At 34.9% G+C, this 24,572-nt stretch overlaps 1 protein-coding gene across 1 annotated transcript; it reads left to right on the top strand.

Moving 5' to 3' along the window:
- On the top strand, window positions 1–24,504 carry LOC103997835 (protein ENHANCED DISEASE RESISTANCE 2). Its single transcript, XM_009419162.3, has 22 exons — window positions 1–413; window positions 2,332–2,406; window positions 2,528–2,581; window positions 4,041–4,106; window positions 6,425–6,480; window positions 6,611–6,690; window positions 9,135–9,260; window positions 11,566–11,600; window positions 13,726–13,826; window positions 13,894–13,989; window positions 15,168–15,232; window positions 15,540–15,611; window positions 17,736–17,903; window positions 18,177–18,376; window positions 18,489–18,549; window positions 18,981–19,156; window positions 20,911–21,012; window positions 21,662–21,709; window positions 22,164–22,307; window positions 22,394–22,489; window positions 23,357–23,458; window positions 24,143–24,504. The coding sequence occupies exons 1-22, from the start codon at window positions 180–182 to the stop codon at window positions 24,239–24,241; spliced, it is 2,256 nt and encodes a 751-aa protein (XP_009417437.2). The 5' UTR covers window positions 1–179; the 3' UTR covers window positions 24,242–24,504.
- The last annotated feature ends 68 nt before the right edge of the window (window positions 24,505–24,572 follow it).

Consider the following 24,572-nt stretch of genomic DNA (forward strand, 5'->3'; position numbering starts at 1 on the left):
ATAATATTCTTCTTCCGATAACCCACGACGAGCCAAAAAGTAAAGAAGGAACAAAGAAGAATCCGATCAAGTTTCAAAGGCGTCTCCGTACTCGTCTCCTTTCTCTCGGTCTATCCTTTCTGTAACTTTTCTTTGATCTGCGTGGGGATTAAGGATCGATCGGGCTCGCTTCCGCTGCGATGGAGGATGGGGCGGCGACGAAGGAGGCGACCGTCGCCGGCGCCGGCGAGACGATGTCGGACGCGGAAGGGTACGCATCGGAGAAGAGCGGGCGGGAGGTCGAGTACTTCGGCTGGGTCTACCACCTCGGAGTCAATTCCATCGGTCACGAGTACTGCCACCTCCGCTACCTCGTCCTCAAGGGGACGTACGTCGCCATGTACAAGAGGGAGCCGGGCAACCACCGCGGCATCGTAAGTAGAGATGAGTTCTGGATGAGATTCCTTTCTTAGTCTCTGGAAAATTCTCAAGCGATAAATAGTCGTTGGGGTAATCGAGGGTTAAATAAGTTTGTTCTTTCTTTGAATTTCTTGGTATCGGTTAGTCGCAATCGTTTTGCCGCCAATAATTTGAGGGTGTTTGGAAAGAAAATCTAAGACTTATTTCAATGCTAGATTTGGGTTCTTGATGAGTTGCCTTTGTTGTCGTGGTAATTGACGGTGCGGTAAATGTGTTTTTTTCTTTGAATTTCTTGTCATGAGTTAGACGCAGGTTTTTATGCCGGGCTTCAAATATCCACCAATAATCAGAGGTTATTTGAAAAAGAAATCTGACAGTTACTTTAATGCTATGCTAGATACGGGTTCTTGATGAGATTCTAGTGTTACTTTTCGAAGATTCTTTCACTGATTAGTCGTTTGGGGTAATCGACTGTTATTTTTTCTTTGAAACTTTGAATTTCTTGTTATTGGTTAGAGACAATTTTTGCTGCCATGTGTTCCGATGTCCATCAACAATTAGAGTGTATTTGGAAAAATCTGACAGTTAATTTGATGCTAGATAAACCTATTTAATAATTAGTTTTGCAAATTCTTGGAAGAGATGAAAAGCAGGATACAGGTGATATGGCAATCAACGCCCCCATTGCTTCATGGTTCTGAACTCAATAAAGCCTGTGCTTAATATGTTCTTGACGTGATTTATGTTATCTAGGATGCCAAGGTTACCTTTCATTAGAATACTACCTCAAGTGTATATGTCTCCCTTCTGTGAAGGCTTTTGAAGTAATGGTATTCAAAACTTGTTAGTAACCAGACAACTTGCACCTTTTGCAGCAAGTGGGCAACATTGGAATATATAAAAGAAGCTCCTATTAGATTTTTGGTAGTTGTCAATTTGATTTATTGAACTCTTCTACTGGATTATAACAGTGACGATGTGGGAGTTCCGCCACTTCTTAAAAATTTGTATGGGTCCACCGTAGACAGCATTACACTTTTGAGGAGACCTCTTAGTGATAGTTGGATAATCACTACATTTTTAGTGGGCTATTCTAATGCAGAAATAAATGGTCATAAGCATTTTCTTTCTGTCTTGTCATGGATGAGCTTCCCATACAGTTAAGTTTTTCTGCTTTGATCTTTCCCCCATTTAGTCTTCCTTTTCACTATGGTAAGTCTATCCTTTCTCTCTTTTATGCTGCTTAACATGACTTGTCATTCTTTGCTACTTATCCTATCAATCTGATATTTGGATTATATGCTCATTCTATTTTTAATCATTTTAATCAAGGTTCACAATTTCTTGTAATGATCAATACCATACCGGTTAGGACTCGGACCGATACCATACTAGTTCATATTGGTGTACCAGATGTCAGTATGATGGTATCTGCCGAGTGTCGTAGAAATCCTGAAATTGCTGAAAAGAAAAACTATCTAGTACCGGGTGGTACAGACCTTGTATCTTGCATATCGACTGGTTTGTTCTACTTCATGTATCGATAGGTTGTCGGACCAGTAAATACCACCTATACTGAAGTATATCGGACGACATTACAAACCTTGATTTGAATAATGGAAACATTTCTTTTGAGTTTTATTAAGTGGCCATTTGTAATTTCTTTCTGTTTTTGGTTTCTTCCTATCTTTCCTAGTTGGACTGAAGCTTGAAGATATTGTTTAGTTATCACTAAATGTCTTGCCAAAATTCTTGTAATTTACTCTCCTTTTGTGTTAAATATATGAGATTAAACCAGCTAGATTAGTTTCATAATGGCATTAGATATGAAGTGAAAAATGAATCAAAATTTCTTCTTGAAGAAGTTTAAAGTTATGCTATTAGAAATGAGATTTAAATGCTTGATTATTCTTTTCCTTTCTCCTGCAACAGAAACCAATTAGGAAAGGAGTTGTAAATCATACTCTTGTGGTGGAGGAGCTAGGACGGCATAATTTCAATAACGGGGTAATACTCCAATATGCCATATAATATTTTGTTTTTCATTGTTTTGTAATCTTTGTTGTTTCATGGCCACTCATTTTATGATGTGTTCAAGTTGTCTAAAAAGAAGACTATCTTCTAGCAGGAATTTTACGTTCTGAGGTTTTACAATCGATTGGACCAAACAAAAAAAGGAGAAGTAAGTGGGCATCCTCTTTTCTTTCTAGAAATATTTAAACTTTGTGACAAATATATCTTTGTTGCTAGAAGTCTGAGCTTCCTTTATTCAATTTCAGTTTATCCATTTGAACAATTTAATCCACCTACATTTTTCATGTCGATATGATTGAGGGTCCTTAGATCACAACTCAAAATATGATAAGTATCCTATGGATCCCATGCATCATGGATATATGTCAAATATAATATATGCATTTATAACAAGTAGCTTGTGGGAAAAGAACAACGACAACAAAGTCGTAAGTTCCAACTATTTGGGGTTGGGTACATTAATGTTTTGGCACCATTGAGATATGTAGAAAGTTATATGTTTAGTTAAGTTCAAAGTACTTAAATCCAAGGATTGAAATATCGTATCGTACCGAAGTTTCGATGTTCGCTCGATACGGTACGATACTGTATACCGAGCGGTATACCGCACAGTATATATATATATATATTTATATATAAATATTCTTATAAAAGGTGACGTCGTATCGCCGAGGCGACGCGACGCGACGTCGCCTCGTTTATATATATATATTCCATTCCGTCCAGTAACGGATGGACCATGTATCGATCAGCTGACAGACCGGTACGTACCGTCCGTACCGGACGGTATTATTTGAAATTGTATATCTTGCTTAAATCTTTATTTATAATTTCTATTAAAGTCTTTTTAGGTCTTCTTCTACCTCTCTTTGTGCTACTAACATTAATTATTTCACTTCTTCTGACTACTGCATCTGGAGTTCTCATCAGCGTATGCTCATACACTTAATTTTCTCATCATATTCTCTATCAAAGCGATAAAAATATATATTTTTTCTGTCTTTCCTAGTAACTCCATACATCCATCTCAATATTCTCATTTTAACAATACAAATTATTTGTATATATTTATTTTAATAGTCTAACACTTAGATTCATGAAGTATAGTTGGTCTCATAACTATCTTATATATATATATATATATATATATATATATATATATAATCTCAAAGGTTTCTAATGATCATACAAGACTCCTAATGCCCCTCGTCATTTTAACCATTCTATTTTTACTTTATGAATGATATTTTCACCGTTCTTTCCATCTTGTTGAATAATTGATCCAAAATACCTAGGACTTTTACCTAAATGGAATAATGTTTTTGTTCATTACGGAAAGCTTTTACTCTCCATCTTGTGGCAAAAGAACATTCTAACTAATATGTACTTTTTAACAGGACTGAAATGGAATAGTGTTTTTGTTCTTGGTTATCTTTATCATAATTTACCTTCTTTCTTTTGGTTGCAGATTTCTACTATTTTTTTGTTAATTAACTAGTTTAGAAGAGATGTTTCTCTAATATGTACTACTTATGTCAAGAAAATTTATCTAATTAAAATGCTCCATGGTGAGTGGGGCGTTTAACTCATTGTTCTTTCTTTATTAGATTGCTTGTGGTTCTGCTGGAGAGGCACGCAAGTGGATTGAGGCATTTGAACAGGCTAAGCAACAGGTGTGTAAAGAGAAATTGAAACTACTATTAGTTTACAGACTTCTGAACTGGATTCTCTGTACTGACTTTTACTGTAGTGATATTTCATTGCATTGTAATAAGCTGCTAGATAAGAATCAAAATGGAAGGTGAATTTAATTTTTTTTGTTGATATGTGATCTCTTGTTGTGATCCTCACATTTTCAATCTGGTGGTGATGAATATTTTGGTGCTATGCCATGGACATGTTTAAATTAGTGTCTGAGTAAGCATGTTAAAGTTGACTTAGGTCAATATTTTCTTGCATCGAGCTTGGGGTAACTGACTCAAATCTATTTAATTCTCGATGGATTATGATGAACGGTATCAGTTATATAACAATAGAGAATCTCATAATTTTTTCATCGTTAGTATAATCATTAATTCATTATATAACTTCAGTAGAGCTGTTTAAATGAAAAAGCTGCCATGAAGAATCACAAAATCTGTAAGCACTTGACTGTGAAAGAATAATTGTTGCAGAATGAAGAATAGATTGCAGGGTAAGTAAAATAGTTGCACATGAGGACTCCTGGCAGACTGGCACCAAGTCTATGCACAAGATGCTAGATTAAGAGATTACCCTTGATTTATATAAGTTATAAAAACAAAATTGTCACTGTGCAGCAGTCTCTAACACTGGTAGGAGGTTCTATCTTCACAAATTTCCATCATTACTTCTCTTGTTCAATATAGCTTTCCAGTTCATAAGTTTGATGTGGGGAAGCTGTTGACATTCATGAATTAGGGGCAATGCTTTAAATACTGGTGATTTGGGGGGTTTAATGTGTTGCATCACAATGCTACTGATACAGCCCCTGTGACCAGCTTTAGCTGCAGTAAACAAATAGCTGGTGGTAGTGCCACATGGTTCTGCACAGCCCTAGCATGGCATGCAACTTGCCATGCTGGGAAAAATTTAAAATATCACTAAGAGCACATAGGCATTTGGATCCTGGTATATCTTGAATTCAAGTGGCATACATGAAGCTCTTATATTTAATAGGCCAAGCATCAAGTTACATAAAATTACACAAGAATTCAATATTGCAACATTTTAATAATAATTAAGAGCATAACTTAGAAAAATGAAGCTATACGAACGACTGCCTGATGTAAGACAGTGCATGATTAGGAGATGATGAAAACTGAGGGATGCCATCAAAAGATTCATGATTTAGAAAACGGAAGATGGAGAGATCTTACTTGTGATGTTAATAAGTGTGATGTAAAATGTGCTAGATTTGCTCACAAAATGCTAATTTCTTACTGCTTGGTTTGCCAATGTTAAAGCTTGACTCTGTCTACTCTGTATCACTTCACATTTTTTTGGACTTGTCTATTGCATTTTCATCTAAAAAACTGGTTTTAGAAATTTACTTGATCAGTTGGTCAATTTGTCAGCAGTATGGCAGTCTCCTGTTTCAATAGTTTTTTGTGGCAAGCTCCTCTTCTCCACTGTTGTTCCAGTTGTGACTCTGCTTGTTGTACAGATATATCTCCAGCCAGCAAAAATAAGGACTGACTTAATAGCAGTTCTCGTCAATGGTTGATGCAACTCAAATGAGATGGTACACTTAGAATGAAAAGAGAACTCACAATAAGCAGTTTTAATATTCACTAATTTGATCCTAACGAGAACTCTACCTTGGAAAAAGTTGGGTTGCTCAGGTTATTCTTCGTGCTGCTATAGTTTGATAATTTGACGAGTGACCTCAATGCCTATAATATTGAAACACTGTTGTGCTGATATATATGGATGCTAACTAAAGTGGGTATCTATTATTTGCTCCCTGAAACTTATATGAACTTGTCATTCAATTTTTAGTTGAGGATAATATCATAAGATTGGGGGTTGAATGATTAACCATATCATAAAGAAATATCTCATTCATCAAAAACCTTGTGACTTATCTTGCTTGTGCTGTATTTTTTTATTTTCTACAGCTGATTTTGCAATCTCACTTGATGATCTATATGTTGAAAATAATGTTTGATCTTCAATACTGATTTTGAAATCTCCTATTCATTTCTATAATTTTGTCATATGAGCACCTGAATCCTTTTGTTTAAAAAATTGATTGAATATGTGAATGGTACTCCATAAATGAATTCAAAAACCAATCGATGACATCACAACTTTAATCATCTTCCCAATAATTGTGTTAGTTGTCTTCTTTTTTGCATGCCCAGCAGATCTCATCACCTCTCACTGTATTTTTTGCCCTGCAATCTGAGATATCGTCACATATCATGCCTCTTATATTTCTATTTTCTTTTGGTTTATAATTTTCTAACAGGCTGAGTACAATCTTCTGAGAGGGAGTAGCCGGCACAAACTTAGCATAGACAACGAGTATGTTTAATTTCATGATGTGATAAATGATAATAATAGAAGTGATATTATTCTTTTTGACAGAACTTTCTTTTGCTTATTAACATTTTTGATGATATGCTTCATGTCTCATGTACTTCTATTATAATAGGCTTAATCTTGAAGGGCACCGACCCCGAGTCAGACGATATGCAAAAGACTTGAGAAAAAAGCTTATCAAAATTGGTAAAGGTAAACAATATATGCCTATTTGATGAGCGACAGGAGCTTTATTTTATAGTTATTGGTTTAGTTTATTCATTTTATTTAGTATCATGAAGCTGCTAGTGTCTTCCATATGATTGCATTATACTGATTTCTGTTCCATCTCTTTTGCTTTACAAAGTGAAAGTTTATTCACTAATATTTTGTACCTACATGGTTAATATTCACTAAATTTTAAGACATCAGGTGAATGTTATGGATTATGTGGTACAAATTTAGAGTATCTTTATAAAGCCTGCATTCACAAAACTTTATATTTCTGCATTTCACACTTCCACTTTTCTCTTATTAGTATATGTGTTTGTTTTTCATCCTATAAGAGTTTAAATTTTTTGAAAAATTCCTTGTTTCGATTGTCTGTTAATTTAACATGATAATTTCTTTTTCCATACGATAGAACATATCAAATATCCACATCCTACCATTTTCATGTTTCTTGGGTAAGGCCACTAAGTTTCTATGAAGTTCTTCACTTTTTAGCTCGGCTCTTGAGGAATGGTCTGGACTTTGATATTTTTGGTGGCATTGGTAGTTCAGTATTGAGTCTTGTAAAGAGTGTGCCACATTTTGTTGGTTTTGCATGGATATCATGCTGGCTGGCATGAGTTTTATTCTAGTATTTGTTGGTTAGCACATAGTGATGTATCAATGACACACTCATGTATGAAATGTTAATAATTGCTTTCAGTAGTTAAGATACTTTGGGTCATATTTGGCGTTCAAAGTCAATAGAGCTTGGCGTTAGTGTTTTCTAATAAAAATTTTGTTGAGAGAGTTATTTAATTTGATTTTATATGTTTTAGTGGTGTTTAAAGATCTGTGTTGGTATTTATGATTTATTTAATCTAAACTACCAACTTGGATCAGAAAACATAGGGAGTTCAGATTAGGACAACTCATTTTGATGCATTTCAGCTGATTCAGATTGGCTTTAGAAGGAACTCAAAACTTTGGTATCTATGCTGGAGCCAAATGAAATTATTTAGTTTGATTTGATGATCTTGTATATGTATATATGGAGCTTGTTTTCTGTTGGTTCTTTGGATTGTTTGTGCTTCAAGACCAGCTCTCAATTTCTTGTACCTAAATCTTTTCAGTACCTGTGTATACTTTCCAGTCATGTTAATGGGACTTGGTGTGGGCTCCATGATTGGTTTTCCTTACTTGGGTTTTAAGTTTTTCACTTTTTCAATTCAGCACAAGGTTTACCAGTTGAAATTTGGTTGACATCTAGTTGTAAAATTTTATGAAATCTTCCATGCAGCCATATTAAATTTCAACGGCACTTTAGAGCTTAAGCCTTACTGACATCAGGTTGCTTCACATATTTCTCAAAAGATTGCCTTTTTAGGTCTTGTGAGTTGTACCACAATTGAGCATATTGGGCTTTAGATCTTGTAATACAATTGGGCATACTGGTAGAATGTAGGACTGAAAAGTGAAAAGTATAGAATACCATGGTATGCTGCTAGGAAAATAGGAAAAACACATAAGGTATTGGCATATATGTAAGTTTGTAACTGTTGGCAACAGTAGATACTTGTATTTGAATTGATGATTAATGCTAAGTGAGATAGTTGACTTTTTCTTTTGAGGAGAAGATAGCTGGCAATACAATGGCATCTTCATGTTCACATTTTTATTTAAGGATCATTGAGCTGATTTAATCAAAATGGCAATGCAATGTCATAGTTATGCAGCAAGCTCAGAGTGGTATTTGATTGCATATGAAAATGCCACTCTAACATTGTATTGTTGCTTAACCGTGACGTTTTATTGTTGCAACAGGCTTAGAGTGGTATTGTATTGGATTTTCACTGTCAACGATCATTGACATATTCAATGTCATTTACTCACCTATCTTTTTTCGCTGGGCCTCTGAGGCTATGCGAGAGCCGCAGGATGAAAAAATAATCTGACCATCTTGGTATTCATCTTACTATTTTGGTTAGTTGATTGGTACAAGAGAGGTGGTTAAAGCATTTCTATTATGCTTATTAGTCTTAACATTAGTGATCAAGGAAAAAACTTTCTATGCAAGGTTATTCATTACAAATACACAATGCATTTGAAATATAGATACAACCTCATCTTTCTAAGGGATAAACATGTGTAAGATTTTGCCCTCCCTTGGCCTCCATATTGGGCAAAATGTTGCTGCATTTTAGTATATTCAGTTTTTATGACAATGATAATCTATTCTGGTTAGTGATAGGTTTAACTGTTTAATGTTATTAATAGTTATGACTTGTGAAAACCAACCTACTGGCGTATAAAATTTGGTTCCCTCTACCAGTCTAATCCTTTCTAATGAGCCCGCCTAGGGCTCACATATTTGTCCAGATAACAATTTACATAATTTTATCTTATGCTTAATTTATTCGGTACATTAATGTAATTTGCAATTACAGGCCCAGAAATGCTTATTCGGCGGTCTTCAGGTCTTGGGAGTCATTTGAGGAGAGAGACATATATTGAAGCAGATGTGGAAGATGTGATTGAAACACATAAGTGGCGATGTGTCCGTACTGTTAATGGTAGCTGTCTTACTTTTCTTTATTATTTTACCTGAACATTTTCACAAGCAGAGCACAAACTTTTGCTGGGATCTATATCAGTAATGATCTTGAGGGACCTTGGCTTTAAGCTTTAAAATTGATAATGTGTTGGAATCATCTGTCTGTTAATATGAATTAGATGAATAAGATAAATGGTGAGGATCAGAGAATCACTGAGCAAAGGTCCCAGTTGGTCAAAAGTAATTTAATAATAAGAACCTAAATAAAATGGAAAATGTAAAATGTAGGAAATGAAAAATTCAGGAGAATATATTCTTAAAATATAAATCAAAGTAGAAATGAAAACCCATATAAACTACATTAAATTTAGCATTGTAAATTCATAAAGAAAATTTTTTTTCTTCAACAGTTAATTGTTTTGTTTTATATAAAACTTATGAATTTATTGTAATGTACAAATTTTATGATAAAACAAGTAGCCCCATGGGAGTTCTTTTTGCGGGGCCACAAGCTAATTCATTTGCATAAGAGAGAAACAGGTGATGCTGGTAAACCTTTTTCCTCAAATCTCAAGGATTCTTTTCTTACTCATACTTGTTTTCTCTGCCTGCCACATCTCTTGAAAACAATGACATAGACCCTGGTGGTTCAATAGCAAGGACTCATTGGCGCTAATCATGTGACGCTCAGTCAATTGGCAACCAGTAAGAAGATAGATTTTCTTGGGGGATGATTGAAGGCACATGCCTTGGTTTCCCTCTGAACTACCTGCCTTGTAGGATGTAAAGATGGGGCCTCAGTGTGAACCCACTTATGTAATTGCTTGGTAGAATGAATGAACCATTCTACATATGTGTTCTATGTCATTTGCCTTGTGTTAAGACTTAAGACCACTGATGTCTGGTCCAAATGGGGGAGGGAGGATTGGCAAAAATGTCTATGTTACCTCTTTGGATACCCACAGACATTGGCAAAGCATATCTCCTATTTTTCAGGTAGAGGTAGTGGTGAAAGCAAAGGTGAAACAGAGGCAGATGGATCTCCAACATTGGTAACAACATATATATTTGTGATCAGTTCAACAACATATAAGTTGTTCTGATAAGAGTAGTCTGTTGTGCAAGAGAGAGAGAGAGGGAGGGAGAGAAGGCTCGGAGGTATTGGATGCCATTTTTTTAATCTATATGTGATCTGAATAAGCTAATTTTTAAAAACTTGAGACAGGCTTTTTAGGGTCTTTATGCATAATTACATAAGGATAGAAGAGAAGAGGATGTATAGGTGAGAAAGTAAAGGAGAGAAGATATATGGAAAAAAGAGAAGGCAAGGAGAGAATAAGGCCAATTTCGTTTTCCTTGTTTGGTCAGCATGAGAGAAGGGACTCAAAAATCATTTTCTATCTAATCCTCTCAACTTTTGGAGAAAAGTTGGTTCTCTCCATTTCTGCCCACTTCTCCCCCAGGGTTTGTAACCAAACAAGAGAAAGTAACTTTATATGACCCACTTCTCTCTAGTTTTCTTCTCTTTTCTCCATGCCTTTCTATCCAAACAAGCTGTTAGTGCATTTTGTGGAGTTATGGCTGTGAGAAATGCTAGATTTCAGTGTATAACATGTAATTACCATACTTCAATTTTTATACATGTTTACCTCATGTTTATAGTACTGCTAGTTTCATCTAGATATATCCGTGATTATACATGAACTTTTCAAGGAGTCATAAAAATTTTAAGCTGGGATCTAATTCACATAATAAATGTCTTCACTATTTTTTGTTACTTGCAGACAAATGATTTATAGTAGGACTTTTTCCCTTATACCATTTAATACAAAAAGATAAAAATCATGGAAAATAGAGGAGCTCTTTTCTATATGATATGTAGAAAGGGTTCTTTTAAAAGCTATACTATTAATATATAGTGTATATAATACTCTGCAACATAAAGGTTGTCTGAATTCAATAAAAATATGTAAGATAGATTGATAGAGTATGTGACCAATAAAAAATATATGTCAAATTATGAAAAAAGAAATAAGAAAAAGGAAAAAAGGCATAAAAGAGAAAGATAAGAGTTAATAAAGTAATATGTTTCTATTAAACTAAAAGGCTAAAAAGAAAATATAACAGATAAGTGGGGTTCGTTTCAATCTCTTAACCATACTTAATAAGTCAATTCTGTTATTCTCATTTTGCTTTGACGTCAGATGACAAAGTCTTATTTTGTTCTAGTACATAACAAATTTAAGATTAATTTATAAACTTTCTTTTTCTCATTATGCTAAGACTTCTTGCTTCCTCAAAGGTTCATTGTTTCTTTTCTGCAGGTATTAGAATTTTTGAAGATGTCACTAATTTAAAGGTCATTTTCTTCCTTCTGTGGGTTGTATCTGTTACTTTTGATTTTTTGCTATGAAGATGTCTTTTGTTTGCTTATTATTATCTGGATGGATTATGGTCCATGAAATGTGTTCTCATCTTAGAGAGTTGTTTGACTTTTATGCATACAAGCTTGATAACTGAAAAAAAAAATATTAAATTCAGTCATGCAAGATTACTTAGATTTCTTGACAATATCAGAAAAAAAAAGGTAACTGGCGATAAAGTTATTTTTTTGAAGCTATTTCAGATATCACTAAAAATAAAGAAGACCAACTGTTCTTTGACATACTGGTAAGACACTAGTCTTTTCTTTTTTTGCAAAGGTAGTGTCAGAAAAATACAGTTCCTCTGCTTTTAACTTGGCAATCGGACTAACAACATTTATCTGTTTCAAGATTCCGTTCTTTTTCTTTTCTCTGCCTAGAACATTCTCTATTTTATTTATCTATCTTTGCATGTTGAGCTTTGACCATGCAGTTGGTAGCATGGTTTTAAGCGCATCTGAAACCCTCAATTTTGGCTGGTGGTTGGCACAACTTGATAAACCACCATTCCTTAGGCATTTTGATAAACTGAAAAAAAATAGGAATGATTTTTTCCTGATAAAAATAATGGAAAATTTTACATTTGGTAGTCCCATAGCCTCCTTTTTCTTCTCTAGCCCTTTTCTTACTCAGATTGATGCCAGAAGTTAAGCAAGTGACAAGGTTGTGGGTTTGTTGGATTAAAGATTTATAGAAAGTTCTCAACTAAGACTAGGGCTTTCAAATTTATGGTTTAAGTATTTTATTAGATTGCCAGGTGCCTAATGATTTGATTTAGACCATTTATGGAAGTAAAATTATCTGGCTGTCCTTACCAAGACTCTCCAATACAGTCATAAGCGATACTTGGTGATAGACAATTGATCTTCTCATTTTTCCCTTCCATGTAATTCCATATAGCTGTAAGATGCTTCCTCTTATGCATTCCATGAGGGCTGCAATTTTTTGAGGTTCTAGAGTGCACTTGGGCAAGCGGAACTTGGTGATAGACATAATTGATCTTCTTATTTTCCCTTCCATGTAATTCCATATAGCTGTAAAATGCTTCCTCTTATGCATTCCATGAGGGCTGCAATTTTTTGAGGTTCTAGGGTGCACTTGGGCATTTAGTGGACTTGTTGTTGATCTCTGCCTTCTCGTTTGGCCTATTTTTGTCATTAACTCTTGATTTCTATTTGTCTTGAAGTTTAAATTTTTGACTTGCCCATTTCCCTGCAATCCATGCCATGCTAATTTTGGGGTTCCAAGTATAATTTGGTTGCAGCATGCTGAGCAACTAGAGCTTAGCATTACATTTGGGAGTTTTCAGGAGTTCTAGAATATACTGGCCATGCATTGTAGCACCACCATCCTATCGGCTTGGGAGTTTGTGCTGTACTGAAGTGTCTGCCTACAGTTTTGTATATTCCTATGGTATGCTGGTCTGCATGAACCTGTGCTATCTTATGCCAGTTGTGCTGTATCATGACAGCACATTACCAACACAAGACATGTTAATCCTCAGTATCCTGCAAGATTTGGAGGTGGGGGCTTTATCATGGATTCTAAACAAGTTGTGCCTACTGCTTATGGAAGGATCGAATGTCATGGTTTACAGGATATCCAGATCGAAGTCACCAAAGTCTGATACTAAGCTCTTGATTTGTTCAGGGAATTAATCAGATTTGGTTAAAATCTGCTGGAATTAGCAAGGTTGACAGTATAACACCTGAATTTGAGGGGACTAACTGTATGCATCTGAACATAATTTGATCGAGACACAATTTTTAGGAAAAAGATAAGTTCCTCAGATCTATAGATAATTGTGTATGTTCTTCATTCATCTAAAATGATGCCCCAGCTATCATTTCCAGTTCATTGTCAGTGAATCTTGTCTTTGGAGATTACATAGTTGTTGCAGTCTCAAACTCTATAGCTCATACTAAATTGGGATAAGTTCTTTTCTATCTTCACCATTCAGTTTTTGCTGTGAGCGAAGCATTCTGATATTTAGTCATCCAAAACTAGGAAATAGCTCCACTGACAATACTAATTATTTTTTAAAATATCTTTTCTAATTAGGGTGCAAGAGGTTTGCTTCTTAAGTCTGTTGGTGTCATTGAAGCAAATGTGGACACTATCTTTGAAGTTGTTCTGAGCCTTGATAGGCACAAGAGATATGAGTAAGTTGAGTAAATTCTTGCCTTATGCTTATTTCTATCAAACTCCTTTTAAAAATAATTTCTGCAGGTGGGATATGTTGACAGGTGACCTTGAGTTAGTGGATTCAGTAGATGGGCACTATGATGTTGTTTATGGAACATATGAACCCACACAACTTAACTGGTACTTTTGCTAAAATTCTCTGTCTACTATTACTTTGCATATCTTAGCATTCATAACCAGTTCACTGAATAAATGAACTGGTCTATTAGTACTTATATTGTTCTCATGCAAGATTCAAATTTAGGAATTCAACTGACCAATTGTGAGCTATAATATTTTAATAGCTGATGCCTACTTAAAGGTACTGTTAACTATTAAGCAATATGCAAGTTAACTAATGAACTTAGCAAGGTGGAAGTTTAGGCCCCAATGATCAATTTGATCATCTCTTAATTATCTTATTAATCTCTGTGAAACCAGATAGTTGACATAAGTAATTTCCACATAGGTCGTCAAAAGGCAAGAGTAGAGTAAGGAGAGCAAGACACAGTTCTTTTTTTTTTTCAATCTTCCTAAATGGAACAGGATCTTATCTCTGCATCAGCCATTGTATAAAAGTGTGTGTTTTCATTTTCATCTTTGAGCTCTACTCCATACATGTTTAAGCTACTGATGCCCTCTGTATCAAAATAGTATCTACTAAATATGTATCCGTGAACATCCTTCTTTCTCAACATCCGCAAGCTGAACTTTTTCCAAGTTCCTTATAATATTTGTTGGTTCCATCTACTTTTCAAGGGTTATATCGGTGTTTAGGTAGAATCGTAATGCTGTTGCATATCTGTTTTGACTTCTGCTCTATATTGCTTAATACTTGTATTTTTTTCTAAGATGCCAAAATATTTTGATATTTTTTTGGTAAAATATTTAATTGGTATATGCAAGGTATGTAATATCGTATCATATTGGTGTTTCGAGGTTGGCTCGGTACGGTACGGTACCGGCGTACCGAGCAGTACACCAGACGTGTACCGAACAATTATATATATATTTTTTCCTACTGTAGCACTGTAACACTGCTACAGTATAGAACTACAGCATTGTAGCACTACTATAGTATAGTACTGTAGCACTATACTGGTACCAAGCGGTCCACGTACCGGTATGCTGTCGGACTGGTACGTACCGCTCATATCGGGCGGTACGATTCGGTATTGCATATCATGGGCATATGTTATATTTAGTTACTATATTGTTTTCATGCTACTTTTGATTTTCGTGAATCAAATGTACTCAAATTTCTTTTGTAATACTGTTCTTTCATCATCATCATCATCCTTTGAGCACTGACTTTTCAGGTGGCGTTCAAAGAAAGATTTTGTATTCTCTAGACAGTGGTTTCGTGGGCAAGATGAGTCATATAGTAAGTACCATTTGTATTAGTTTATGTGACAATTTGGCATGGAACTTATCTTATTTGTGGTAAGACTATAGTGTAGAGAACTTGTATATTGTATTTTAACATTGATTGAGAAGGCACTTTGCTGTTGTGCAATGAAAAGGGTTTTCTGGTATGTCTTTACAAATTGAAGTCCTTCTAGTTCCCATAGTTCAATGACATTACCATGGATCAACAGTTGGTAAATTTACCATTCTTTTCATTTGGCAAAAGATGTTTCATACTGCTTTTATGTAATGTTACAAGCAGTGTCATTTTCATATGCATGCAGCAATTTTACAGTTTCCTGCTGTTAACAAGAAACGACCTCAAAGATCTGGTTATCAGCGAACAAAAATCAATCGTAAGACTTTTTTTCTTATGTAATATGCATTCTACTTCTAGTTCTATATTAGCTGTAATAGTTTCTTTACAAACCAGGGCAGCATCTTCTGTTTGTCTTTATTGGATTATTCCTGTTCTTTATATGTGTGGCTGTGTTAAGTTATTCTGTCCATGAAATTATGCAGTTATTTTATGAGCTGGTGTATTTTCATTTTGACATTTTTTTTTTTTATGCCTTAGTAAAAGCAAATCCAGTATGGGAAGAATTTCCAATGGGAATAGCTGGTACTAGACCAAGCTAATTGTTATTTTTAATGCTTATTAAGTAGAAGCAAAATCATTATGGGAAAATTTTCCAATGTGAAACACTGGTACTAGGACATACTAATTTTCTCAATAAGCCAAAACTTCTAGTCACCATTTTATGCTAAATTTCCTTGTGGTATTAGCACATGCCTTGTGAACTTGTGTAAGAGGTTTGGAAATATTGGCTAGACCAATTTTTTGCCATTGCCAGCTGGTATAGGGTCTTGCTTACTGGTATGGCATGGAACTGGACCATGCCAAAATTGTAGTTTCATTTTACAGAAGGGCAATACCTGTTATGCACAATTGGTTCTTTTGTTGTTTATGTTTTTGGTGTAGGTTATGTTGAACAATAATCAACTTAAACATGGTCATGTTTACATGTGCATATGGGTGGGTGTACATGAGTGGATAGGTGTATCAGTATGTATGCTAGTGGGTGTCTATACGAGCTACATGAATGATGGGGTTGCATGAGGCTGCTAGTGCTTTGCCTCTATGTTTATATTTCTGTGATTATGTTTGTGTATGCACTCATGTCATATTAGCATATATTTGATTTTGTGCACTATGTAGCAGCACTGCCTTAGCCAAATAAGCTTAAAGTTTTCAACTGAATAGAGATTCTTTTTTCGAGTTGCATTTGATTTTTTCCTTAATAGTCGCTTTATTTATTTTTGGTTCACCTTGATCATGCTTATACAGGTTTAGATATGTCTTGTGCAGATGATATTGATTGGCACCGTACATCTTGTTGTTCTAGTGAACTTTCTTTAACTTTTTTTTTTAATGAACAAAGATATAGGTTCTAAACCAAATGAGTAGTCTAAGGCAGGGTTCTTCATTTCATCTACACTGGTATAAAACAGGCAGTATGTGCTGGTCCAAGCTAGGACTAGTTTGTGGACCATCCTTGTTTCAGATGGTCTGGTCCAACCCAATAGAAAACAAAAAAAAAAAACATAAAACAGTAAAAGTTCGATTAGGGCTCGCAAACACAAGTCCTCTTCTCATGGGGGGCATGGAACTGACTCTGTCATTGTTGTTGTTCGTCACTGACATCTGACGTCACCACTTCCATTCACCATTGTCTACCTCCCAATATAATTCCTCCTCCATCACTTCCTCTTCTTCCTTCTTCTTCCTCGTCCTTCACTTCCTTTTCTTCTTTCTCCTTCCTCCATCGCTTCTTCTTCTTCTTCCTCCATCGCTTCCTCATCTTCCTTCTTCTTCTTCCTCTTCCTCCACTTTGTCCTCTTGTTTCTTCCTCTTCCATTTTCTTCTTCCTTGCTCCTCCTCTCCACTGCACCTTCCTCTTCTCCAACTTCATCTTTGAATCATCATTGTGTACTGGTGTATCTTGTATTGGTACACCATACGTACCAGTCCGACGGCAATCAGTATGGTGTATTGGTATACATATATACCTGCCAGCAACCGGTATGGGTCCGATCACCATTGTGTACTAGTTGCCTTGTTTGTTCGACCTAATGTGGTCTTTGCTAGATATGTTTCCATAGATGTGGCATATGCCTAGACATATTAATAAATATAATGGCATAGCATGGTCACTTAGTTTCTGATCATAACATCCTTGTGGTTGTCCCTGGTGAGCTACATGCCATGTGGTTTCACTTTATGCTTGTAACTGCTACATGGTATGAGTTACATGTTCATTACCTTAATGTTTCTTGACATCAGTAAGAATCATGAATGATTAGCTTCTTGAATTAAAAAATTCTCTGTAGCTTAATAACTATTGACTCCTGTTTAAGCTTATTTTTGTTGTTTCTTTATGAATATATTTCTCAGAAAATAAAATAAGCTAGTTATGCAGCTTCAACATGGGAAATCAGAAGGCTAAACACATCAGATTCTTCCACTGCAAAATGCCAAGTAACTCTTATGCTTGAAGTCCCTGCCAAATCTTGGGGTATATGGAGGAGAAACCAATACTCAAATTTTGATAGAACCATCCCTTATGCTTTACTTTGCCAAGTAGCAGGTTGGCTTCTCTTGCCTATTATTGTTTGTGAAAGTTGTGATATTTTGTACTTCATAAAATCTTTAGACTTAACATGGAAGAGTAGAGTGTTCTGCTTGACCAACTAATCCTATATTGGGGGTTAAGCTTTATATTCTACTTGGATTATGTTGTCTCAGGACATGGTAATTAATGTAGGATTCATTTTAATTGTGACATTGCATGTATTGACATATGAAGAATACACAACCCCACCATACTTTTCAACCTTTTGCTTGTACTACAACTTTTCAGGATTAAAAGAATATTTTGGTGCAAATCCTGCGTTAACATCATATTCACCATCAACAATTGTGGATTCACCAATATCTGATTCTTCAAATGCCCATACTGAATTCAAGGATTCTGAGGTTGATGAAGAGTTCTTTGATGCAATTGCCAGTAGCGACGCCTTGGAAGATGAAGATAGTGATGACGAGATTGAGCTCCCCAAGGTGGTATAATATAAAAGCAAATTTTGTTTATTTATCACTTCCATTGTGTATAATCTTTCCAAGTAGCCATTCATAATGATTAAAGCTTACATCATTTATACAACTTCATCAGGCCGGAAATATGAAGCTGAAGAATGTGTCATGGGCCATGTTAGCTTTGAAAAGAAGTAAAGGTCATGTCCACAACCTGAAACTGATTGACATATTCCATCTGTCTTTAGATTCTTTGCTTAAGTATAAGTTTATTGAACTTCTTAAGAATATTGTATGAATAAATTGAACTTGATGATTCTGTAAGGTACTTGTTTCCAAAAAGCATAGTTTGTGCCTTTTTCAAATGCTAAAAATAAGTTCTTATTTAATCTGATGAGAATTAAGCTGAAGTTTTCTCATTGTTTTTACAACATTAGTTATGTCTCCTAGTTAGTTGGTTTATGTTTTAGCTGTGTGATTAGCTTGACAATAATATTTTTGGAGCATTTGTTACTTTGAGTTACTGGCCATTACCTGCCAAAGTTTAAGTTAAGGGTTTGTTTGTTATCATCATTATGTGTTGTTGCTTAGTAACATTTTGACCTAAAATACCTTTTCTTTATGCATACAGCTGTATTGGAGAGAAGCGAATTAGATGCCAACTCTCCATCTATTATCATTGATCCAAGTCAATTTCATGGTTCTATGCGACAAGGTAAAGGGGAAACAGACACCAATTGTTGGAGTTCTCCAAGTGGACAAGGATTTATGATAAGAGGGAAGAACTACTTAAAGGATTACTCTAAGGTCTTTCCTTTTAGTACAATCTGCTAACCATAAATTTAACTGTCACACTTATAGTTAAATGTTTTTTTTTTCATCACTTCTGCTTTGAAACCTGAAAGCCTTTAATAGTCCAGTGAAGTGCCACAAGTGCCATAGTTTGGCGTGTTCATTAAATGCACAGCCAGTTCACCATTATGTGCTCTGTCTTGTTTGTCTGGTCATGAGATCCCTGCCCCTTCTTATCTGGATAGTGATGCCCAATCAGAACATAAATACTTGTTCATGGTAATGCAGAGCAGCATACACATCAATGTTTTTTTTGTATTTTTGTTGTCCCTATTTTGTCTCAGGGTGTACTATTTGGTTTTCTTATCTAAGTTTGCAATAGAAGGTTTCTAATTGTACTTATTAGAGTTCTTTTCCACTGTACTCTGGCTTATTTGTGTCCTTGAATCAAGCATAGCTCCTTAAATAGATACTTAACATTCTGCTCCATCTAGACTCATTCTATGTCCTGCAAATCATTGTTTTCTTCCTCAGTTCCATAAGCTTAATTTGTAACCAGAATTTCTTAGTACCTACTGGCATAAAGAGATCCCCAGTTCAGTTATTTGCATGGTGCAAGAGATTCTTGTGTGGTGAGAAATAAGCTAAAGGTCTCTCTTGTATCTCTCCAGATCAGTTTTTACTTTGTCTTCTATCTTGTTCTGTATTATCTTCCCTTTCCTGTGCTGTTACTGCTGCTGAAACCAGTTCTATTTATATATTATTTAGATCTAAATTTACTTTAGATCTTTTGAAGTTTTCTATGATCAATATCCCCTCAAAACATAACCTAATATATTCTTATTTTTTGCTTGACAACTGATGCAACTGTTTAATGTTTGCTAAAGCTTTTCTTGCTGCATGTATTCCTTGCTTCTATTCTGACACTTAAAAGTTTCTGTAGAACATCTAAATTCTCTTATATTGCTTGCTTGATTTGAAATCTTAGATTCCATACGTAAGCATATTGCTGGTTGTTCAAATTTTGGTCATTCTATGTTGCAGTTTAGCTGATATAGCAGTGCAACACTAAATGTGATTATTGCTGCCTTCATAATATATGCTTTTTAGGGGTATGTCAAAGTAATTTACTTTTGTACTTATCTAACTGCAGTGCTTTGCAACAAACAACAAGCAATTATCCTGTCCTGAATGTTATTGCCTCTGAATTCTAGACCTTTGACCTGTGGCATGATAGTTCCATAGTGATATCACTCCATCCTACCTATTCTTTAACCTCAGCCCCTGATAAAACTTTAAGCTTTTTATATATTTCCATCAAATAAGTTTTGACGAAAAACTCATGTCCCTTCTTTAGTGTCATGTCTTTTACTACCCTTGTGCCCATGTTTTATGCATGTAAAGCTTCTTATATTGCCTTCTTTTTTTTTCTTTTCTAAATTTATGTAGCCAAACTTTTTCTTATTACAATTGCAACCTTTACATGATTTTTTAGCTGCCTTTCTGGTGAGAATTAAGAAAGTCCATTTGACTATGACATGGACAAATTTATCTGTTACATCAAATGGTGTTCTCCCAAAGCATGTACTGGCAACTACTTGTTCATGCATATCATATCATATTTGAAGTTTCTTATTTTTTAACTTTCAGCATCTTGGATTTATTTTCTCGTGTAGTTAGATCACCTTTACTAATTTTTTTGTCATAAAGATGTTTCTTGTCATTATTCAGTTTTCATTGTTACTAACATTTCAGTATGATATAAACAGATAGTTGGAGGAGATCCTCTTTTGAAACTTATTGGAGTTGACTGGTTCAGGGCTGATAATAGTATTGATAAGGTTGCATTGCATCCCAAGAGCTTCATTCAGGTACTAAAACTGTCACCACCTGTACCTTTGATGGATTAAATTTCAGTATACTGCATAGAAAAGAATCTGCATGTTCCCTGATTCTTATGACAGAAAAGCAACCAAAATGAGGGATCTTAGGAACATATTTGAAAACTTGCTTCATTCATTTTTTATCTATCTTTTAATTCTTGGATCATAGTGGGTATATGTATCATATTTGAAAACTTACTTCATCCAAGACTCCAAACAGAATGCTGTTTTCTTATCACAAATTCTCTTACATATTATGTTACCTGTAGCCCTCTTATTTTATTTTATTTTTTTATTTATCTATTTCCATAGAAATACAGGGAACTGGAATCCAATTATTGTGAACATCTCGATCCTTTACATTGATAAACAATTTGGATGGGTACCTTATGTTTTTCTTGATGGTATTTGCTATTAAATGTTCTCTCTATTGCATATGACAGATACATGCACATGGCTAAGTGGAACAGTTATGTCTATTATTTTTATTCTATGATGATGGTTCAAGCATCTTATGAAGATACAAATTGCTATCCTAGTTTCCAGATTCCACTACTACAGATACAATTATTTTCAATTATTATTGTTGTGAACTTGAATCATGCAAGTACTGACTGTAGTTTCTTTTATCTTTCAGTCAGAAGCCGGAAAAAGGCTCCCATTCATTCTCATAATAAATTTAGAGGTCTGTGTACTGTTCTCATAATTTTACTCTTTTCTTCAAATTTTCTGTCCTTGCAATTTTTCTACAGCTAATATCTATCTATCAAGCATTAAATATTATAATTTAATTTTTTTGCTTCTACCTACCATAACCCACTAACTCAATGGTGTAATGGTGTACTGACTGACACGGTCAGTATATCGATATTTTTTATTAAAATTTTATGGGCGTATCAAGGTGTATTGTATTGTACTTTTGGATCTTAAACGACCAACTTATACAAGATAATGATAACTTTAGTTCCTACTCAGCATCTTCAGGTATCAGCTTGTATGCATGACAAGAATGTAACCTGGTAGAATACAATGTCAATGAACTAAAGTCATTATGATACATTCTTTCTGCATTTTTTCTTAAATCAATTTCTATTTTCATTTTAGTTTTCTAATATTTCCTTTGTCTCGTCAAATTGCAGATTCCCTCAAAACCAAACTACAGTTTGGTTCTTTATTATGCTGCAGAAAAGCCCATAAACAAAGAGTCCTTGTTGGGCAGATTTTTAGATGGAACTAACATGTTTCGAGACTCAAGATTTAAACTTATACCAAGAATTGTAGAGGTATGTGCTTTTCAGTAGATGATACTAACTCACCCTTATTTTTAATTTTGATGACTTCAATTAACATTAAGGTAGTAAATTCATAGGGGTATTGGATGGTCAAACGTGCAGTAGGATCTAAAGCATGCTTGTTAGGCAAAGCAGTAACTTGCAAGTATCTCCGCCAAGATAACTTTCTAGAGGTAAACAGATTCCAGATTTGTATCCGCTACTTGTACATAGTTGTTGATGCTTCTCAGCAACTGGAATTTTCTACTGATCTATTTGACCTGATACTCTCATGTGCTTTTGTTTGGATTTAGGACTCATGTTCAGTGCTTGTAAGCTATGTAAGATCCATGTTTGTTGCTTACAGACTTTATTGACATGATGAAGTAGTAGCTAATTAGGCTATTCTTTCACATAGAAATATCTGAATGTATGTGACTTGAATGAAGGATTTCATGAAGATTGTAAAACCAGTCTCAGATTTGGAAATGTGGTTTGACAAGCCATTGTGTGCTCCAATGTCTGTGACAACTAGCATGGATGTCATGCCAATTCAGGCAAGAAACTTACAGATAACAAGGTAGATGGTTTGAGGAATATGATGTTGCCCTCTCACTAATAATATGAATGTATCTTGACCTAGGTTGAACATGAGCTGGGTACATCATGAACTTCAATAAATGCTATTACTTTGAACCAGATCATGGAATGTATGTGCACACCAGTGTACCTAGTTTCATATTGAATTTCATGTAATTAGCTTGTCATGATTAATATTTTCTTGTGTGCATTTCTTTCTGCAAAATCTTTGGACGCAAACCTTTTAGAAAAACCATTAATTCAAAGGTTATTTACTTATAGTTAATTAGATAAAAATTTAAATTATTCTTGTTGGTCATGTTGCTAGTGAACATAAACAAAGGATTTTTAGCTTGCAATTTTATGTTGTGCCTGAGGACTTTTGGTTTTTACTTAACAATAAAATGATCAGTTTGTCAATTCACACTAACTGGTTTGCAGTTGAGACTTCCCTAGAATGCTGACAAAGCTCTAATCTGCAGATAGATGTAGATATTGGCTCCTCATCAGTTGCAAGGAGTATAATCAGTTTAGTTCTTGGATACATCACGAGCATTGTTGTTGACCTTGCAATCCTGATTGAGGTATGAACTGGCACAATATCTTTTCCTGTATTGGTATTCTTTCTCGGTTATTTGTGCTACTGGGTTCATGACATTAAGCAGGTTGATCTGAACCTAGTTTGTGACTTCATGACATTAAACTCGAGGCTTTGTTTATTTTGAATTTTTTTCAGAAGCTTGTTACGAAACTTCCTAAAATTTATGGCAACCATGTGAATAAGACATGTTAATGTTTTATTTCTTCTGCATGTCTTGGAACATGTTTTACATGGTTTTATTTGTGCCAAACAATTTGTGTTTGGGTCTAACATTAGATTAATTTTAGTCCTATCTTTTTATTTTGGATATTTGAGTTTTATTTATATAGTTTAGCAATTGAAGGTATTGAAAATATTAATGCTAGGAGAGAACAGGCTGGCTAGGAGAGGACACATTACTATGTGAAGCTTTGCAAAATTTTTGTGCACCAAGAGTTACAATTAGAATTATGTGAGGGAGCTGATTTTACTCTTTTGTTCTTAGGTCTTTGTTGGTTTTGAGAGAATTCAGTGCTTATGTTATGATCAAGAGGATAGATGTCGAGGATAACAGTTACTTAGAGGTCATTTTGAAGAATGAAATTTGATTTTCTTGGCTAGATGACCCTACCATACACATACTCTCTATTGTCTTCTTTCTCACAAATGTGCTATCATTATTGTGCAGGCAAAGGAGGAGGAAGAGCTCCCTGAATACATTCTCGGGACAGTTCGATTGAACCGTGTGAGGGTGGAGTCTGCAGTACCATTTTGGGATGAGTCATAACTTTTGTATCGGATCATCCATTGATGTGTCTGATGAGCAACTTCTGGTTCGTTTCGGCCTGCATCAAGAGTGATGAATTCTTCCTACCTAAACATTTGTATTTTCTCATTGAAATGCCTGACGGCAGTGGAGATTCTTTTTCTGTACTTGTTTCATGTTCAAATATGTATATAGTCAGAACTGCTATTTATGTATTCTCCATTGTAATGGCACATTGTTGATTCTTCTCTCGTCATATAATATATCTATAGCATGTTTTATAAGCATATAATAATGGTCTTCTCTTTGCAATAGTTTCTCCCGTATAGCATTGGACGGTTTATGTTAGCAT

Source organism: Musa acuminata, chromosome BXJ1-9, assembly GCF_036884655.1.
Source record: "Musa acuminata AAA Group cultivar baxijiao chromosome BXJ1-9, Cavendish_Baxijiao_AAA, whole genome shotgun sequence".
In the NCBI taxonomy this organism is placed as follows: domain Eukaryota; kingdom Viridiplantae; phylum Streptophyta; class Magnoliopsida; order Zingiberales; family Musaceae; genus Musa; species Musa acuminata.

What these genes read in the sequence shown, in the direction of transcription:
- LOC103997835 (XM_009419162.3), top strand. Translation starts at nt 180, where the DNA reads ATGGAGGATGGGGCGGCGACGAAGGAGGCGACCGTCGCCGGCGCCGGC. An exon ending in AAACTTAGCATAGACAACGA is followed by an intron (nt 6,481 to 6,610) that starts GTATGTTTAATT and finishes CTATTATAATAG; the next exon opens with GCTTAATCTTGAAGGGCACC. An exon ending in ATGTGTCCGTACTGTTAATG is followed by an intron (nt 9,261 to 11,565) that starts GTAGCTGTCTTA and finishes TCTTTTCTGCAG; the next exon opens with GTATTAGAATTTTTGAAGAT.